The 5752-nt window shown below is 35.6% G+C and overlaps 1 protein-coding gene across 1 annotated transcript; it reads right to left on the bottom strand.

Annotated features, from left to right (window-relative positions):
- Nucleotides 1-2353: 2353 nt before the first annotated feature.
- On the bottom strand, nt 2354-5495 carry LOC111084078 (the record flags this gene model as incomplete). The annotated part of the gene is made up of 2 exons (XM_022380869.1): nt 3567-5495; nt 2354-2421 (listed from the first exon to the last, which is right to left on the bottom strand). Coding segments are annotated over exons 1-2 (1952 nt in total), but the record flags the coding sequence as incomplete, so codon positions are not given.
- Nucleotides 5496-5752: the final 257 nt, after the last annotated feature.

The raw sequence follows: 5752 nt of genomic DNA, 5'->3' as shown, positions 1-5752 counted from the left end.
AACTCTATAAATGACATGAAGGAATGGTAATATTTCTTCCTTAATTAAATAACTCTATAAATGACAAGAAGGAATGGTAATATTTCTTCCTTAATTAAATAACTCAATAAATGACAAGAAGGAATGGTAATATTTCTTCCTTAATTAAATAACTCTATAAATGACAAGAAGGAATGGTAATCTTTCCTCCTTAATTAAATAACTCTATAAATGACATGAAGGAATGGTAATATTTCCTCCTTAATTAAATAACTCTATAAATGACAAGCAGGAATGGTAATATTTCCTCCTTAATTAAATAACTCTATAAATGACAAGCAGGAATGGTAATATTTCCTCCTTAATTAAATAACTCAATAAAGGACAAGAATGAATGGTAATCTTTCCTCCTTAATTAAATAACTCTATAAATGACAAGAAGGAATGGTAATCTTTCTTCCTTAATTAAATAACTCTATAAATGACAAGAAGGAATGGTTCATCGTTCCTCCTTAATTAAATAACTCTATAAATGACAAGAAGGAATGGTAATCTTTCTTCCTTAGTTAAAGAACTCTATAAATGACAAGAAGGAATGGTCATCGTTCCTCCTTATTTAAAGAACTCTATAAATGACAAGAAGGAATGGTCATCTTTCCTCCTTAATTAAATAACTCTATAAATGACAAGAAGGAATGGTCATCGTTCCTCCTTATTTAAAGAACTCTATAAATGACAAGAAGTAATGGTTATCTATTGTTACGCCCACTTCACTTCTCGTAGAGATGTTTAAAATCTGTGAATCAAATCTGTTTCACATCATCTGTGAAACGAATTTTCTACCGAGATTAGAACTTCTGGAACAAACGTAGTATCCATTTCATTTCCAAGATCTTTATTTAAAGTTCGATGTTGGAATTCAAGTTTCATAAAAAAGCATATCAACAATTTTAGTGTCGAAGTTAAAGAGTCGGATCTAATAAGTTTCTTTAATTTATAAGTAGTTGATTTTTAATCACTACGTTTAATTAAATCAAATATAATAAAAGCTCATTTTTTTCCATACAAGTTCTTATTGCTAACTTGCCAGATTTTTGTCTTTGTCACAATGTTTGACAAGACTGCTATGACGTTAATGGACGTAACAGTTAATTTAATCTACAAAAAGGAATTTATATATGAAATATTACATACTAGCTCTTCAGATGGACGCTAGCTACCACCAGGAGGCAGCGAAGCCATACGTTAGTTGATCAATAAAATATTGTTCACCAAACTCCACACAAGAGAGAGTTTTTTAATTATTCACCTTAAACTGATTTTAGCAACTTGGATTAACTGTTCGATAAACGCAACAAATTAAAATTCAGAAATTATATAATTCATCACAAAACATTAGTAGATAATATCATAGAAATAATATATTGCTCCCCAGTTGCTCAGCGGTATGTCTGCGGACTTACAACGCTAGAATCCGGGTTTCGATATCCTTGGTAGGCAGAGCACAGATAGCCCATTGTGTAGCTTTGTTCTTATTGTGTTTTACACCTTTTATACATTAATATTATTTCTGTTTGTTTGTTTGTAATTAAGCACAAAGCTACACAATGGGCTATCTGTACTCTGCCCACCACGGGTATCGAAGCCAGGTTTCTAGTGTTGTAAGTCCGAAGACAAACCACTGTGCTACTGGGGGGCTATTTTTTAGCGCAATGCATTGGGTTATCTGCGCCGTGTCCAACTCGGGGAATCGAACCGCATATTTAAGTGCGTAAAATTACCGTTGACTAATAGGGGAACAAAAGGAATTTAATATCGAAGCGATGCACGTTTGGATACTTTGTTGCGTGCCAGAACTGAAACGGTAGTATCACTTGCTTTGTAAAATATATATAATATTGATAGAACAGAAAATGAGTGAGCGTGTTTTAACGTGAGTCTTCAACTCACTCATCACAACAATTAAAGTTCCAAATCTTTAAATAAACTTCCCAATTAAAAAATAAATACATAAACGTGAGAAAAAAAAGTACAGGTCAGTAAGGCTTAACATTCTGAGAAGTTGTTTGGAATTAAGCACAAAGCTACACAATGAGCATTATATGTGCCCTGCCCACCACGTGTATCGAAACCCGGTTTCTAGCGTTGTAAGTCCGCAGACATCCCGCTGTGCCACTAGGGGGCCATCCTGAGAAATGCCTCATATAACATCTTAAATTTCACCATCTCTTCCATCTTCATAAAGATATTACGAACGTTTAAATGAACTTTCATCATCACCCCCTAAGATTATGATGATGGCTGAGAGAAATAAGATGGACATCTGAAGATTTTGTCATCATGGAAGATTAACATCGTCCCTTGCGATAGTTACCTGAATCTGTTGATTATAACATCAATCAAACGATTTCCGAATGAAGTTTGGAGAAGAGTATCTTGTATCTGAAAAGAAAAGAACACAAAGAAACTGTTAGTGCTAACACAACATAGTCCGTTACAATCCCTAACAAGGAAACTGTTAGTACTAACACAACATAGTCCGTTACAATCCCTAACAAGGAAACTGTTAGTACTAACACAACATAGTCCGTTACAATCCCTAACAAGGAAACTGTTAGTACTAACACAACATAGTCCGTTACAATCCCTAACAAGGAAACTGTTAGTCCTAACACAACATAGTCCGTTACAATCCCTAACAAGAAACTGTTACTACTAACACAACATAGTCCGTTACAATCCCTAACAAAGAAACTGTTAGTACTAACACAACATAGTCCGTTACAATCCCTAACAAAGAAACTGTTAGTACTAACACAACATAGTCCGTTACAATCCCTAACAAAGAAACTGTTAGTACTAACACAACATAGTCCGTTACAATCCCTAACAAAGAAACTGTTAGTACTAACACAACATAGTCCGTTACAATCCCTAACAAAGAAACTGTTAGTACTAACACAACATAGTCCGTTACAATCCCTGCTTAGGGGTGGGGAAAGAAGATATTAGTAGATGTTGTGAACAGAACACTTCCACATCGTGGACAACAATTATAATTTGATTTAAGCAAAGACCTCAATAAGGACATATTAAACTTGTTTGTTGGTTTTTAATAAACGATCTTATAACACTGTTTTTCTTTAATCGGATACTCAAGTTAGATAGTCCATTGTGTGGCTTTGCGCTTAACAACAAACATTGTTTGATTGTTTGTAATTAAGCACAAAGCTACACAATGGGCTATCTGTGCTCTGCCCACCACGAGTATAGAAACCCGGATTCTAGCGTTGTAAGTCCGCAGACATAAACGACAAACATATATAACGCTAACTAATACTGGAATAAAAAAAGGAGTTTTCGCTTTTTGACCTTTAAATCATAATGAAGTTTCTTCGTTTAGAATAATTTAATTTCTCTTACAGTTGGGTTATTAATTGTTTAATGTCTCTAATTGAATATTGTACACGGTGCTGTCCCTGCGAATATTTGAACCCTTGGATACAATCCTTAGTTTATTTATGAAAGATTTACAAAAATAAGGACACTTAATTTCGAAAGAAAACAATAACTGAATAATTACTTACCAATTCTTTCAGTGTCTGTGATAAACGAATGTAATCTTTTGTGTACTTTCTTCCAAGTTTAGGTGACCACTGGATACCCTTGGTAAGTCTCATTACACCAGCTATTCTGACCACATCTATCAAACTCTGTTGCGTAGCGCTCGACTGAGTATTGTTATTGTTAGTCATTGTTGTGATTGTTGATGTCGGTATTGTTGGATTAGGTGTCGTAGCCGATGATTTACCTTCCTGAAGGGAACTAATCCCATTTATAGCTAATTTGGTAATCGTTGTACCAGCAATGGATGAGATGGTGGCGCCATCTATAAATAAATTATGAGTATTTGGAAAGTTCGTTTGTCGGGATGAAGATGTGTATGCTCCGGATTTTGAAGACCCGGTTTCTAAGGTTCTCAGAGGGTCTGTTGCTAAACAAGGTGTTGTATTACGGTTTTGAACTCCCATTACATTTCTTGTTTCTTGTAAGAAACCACTACTCAATTGATATTCTTCTCCTGGCGGAGGATTTTCCGCATTTTCCTGATGACGTATATCATAAGAATCTGTGGTATTATTGGACTCATCACTAGCTAGCTTCGTTGTCGTTCTCGAATTTTCACTATCTAAGTACTTTGAGCCACGGACAGGAGTAGCGATTGGTTCTTCAGCTTCTCTAATGTTTGTGCTTTCATCAACAACTCCACTGTGGTTGCTGGTGAAGAAATGTTCAACTACTCTGGTAGTTTCGTTAAGATACAATGGCCGAGAGGTATCCATAGAAACATTAGTTCTGGTTTCGATATTCACTACATTCCTCTGTCTTGTCGTTGAAGTTATAGTATCGTTAAGAAAACTGAAGTTTTGTGTCCAGTTATTTACTTGAATTAGCTCATTTTCATTCGAATTCTTCTTTAAAGGGTCGTTATGACTTTTATGTGAAAGGTCCACTATTGATGTAGGATTGACGAGCTCTGAGAGAGCAACAGATCCAAAATCGTCAAATTTTTCACTTGAATCGACATTTTGGTCGGTATTATTTTCTTCAGTTGCGAGCGAGCTGGCTTGCACGTGACCAGAGATCAGCCAAACCTGATTCTGACCTGACTTTACGTCGCCACCTGATACCCTAGACTGATCCTCATACGTAGAGTAGTTTACATCCAATCCATCCCCGTCTTCTCCCAAAACATAATATTTTGTTGTATTCTCTTCTCCAGTTTGAGTATCGTCATCATCCTGAAATAATATTTTCGCCGTTTTAATTTTTTCTGTAAACTGCGTTGATTTGTTACCATCAGTTACCAATATGTTTACTCCTGCGTATGTGTCATTAATCGGGTCTTCACGCGCTTCTCCAGAGATGAGAATAGAAGGTGACGTAGTGTTAGAAAAGTCGCTCTTGCTTTTGTTGATGACAGCTATGTATGGTAGGTTTATAGAAGAACGACTCATGTTAACCTCGGATGTGATGACGTCAGTGCCAATTCCACCTTTTACGTTTTCATTATTTGTCTGTTTCTCAGTCTGTGGCGAAATTTGTAGAGCAGCTATTCTTCTATTCCTCAGGAAATGTACTTTCGAAGGGTTCTTGAGACTCGACTTTAGTCTTTTGCTTGGCTGAGCTGTTGAAGAGTCATTAGTTAGAACACTTGACCGGTGTGTGCCAGCGACATCGTTACTTGAAAGTTCTTCTGAAGTTGAAAAACCTTCCAAAGTGCCTACTGTAAGTCTGTTTGTTTTAAAAGAAAGACCATCACTCGATTCTCTGGATTTGGTAGACCTATTTTCAAAGCTCTGATTGCTATATTTACTTCCTACCACTACGCTGTCGATCTGGTCGTAAAATGTAGAATTTACTCTAACTGAATTAATGGGTTCCGGAACGTCGCTCCCAGTTTTTTTCATAACTATTGAAAGGGAACTTCTCGACTTGCCCGGCTGTTTCCCTTCGATCTCTGTTTAACAAGCATAAAAACATTATGATTAGACTTAGGCCTAACTATAATAATCAAGAAGAAAGACAAATATATATATTTTTATTTGAGTCATGTTCACAAATAGTGGTAATAAATAATACAACTTATTGTGTATTTTTCACAACGGTGTTGGTACGTTCTTTCTGTTGTTACGTAATTAATTGTTTATCATCAGCTGAATTAAGGAAATTATCAGCCATGAATTATAAAATTTATTGTGCTTTTGATAAG

The sequence above is a fragment of the Limulus polyphemus genome, unplaced genomic scaffold (assembly GCF_000517525.1).
Source record: "Limulus polyphemus unplaced genomic scaffold, Limulus_polyphemus-2.1.2 Scaffold13430, whole genome shotgun sequence".
NCBI classification, from domain to species: domain Eukaryota; kingdom Metazoa; phylum Arthropoda; class Merostomata; order Xiphosura; family Limulidae; genus Limulus; species Limulus polyphemus.
This window is presented reverse-complemented; position numbering and strand designations above follow the sequence as displayed.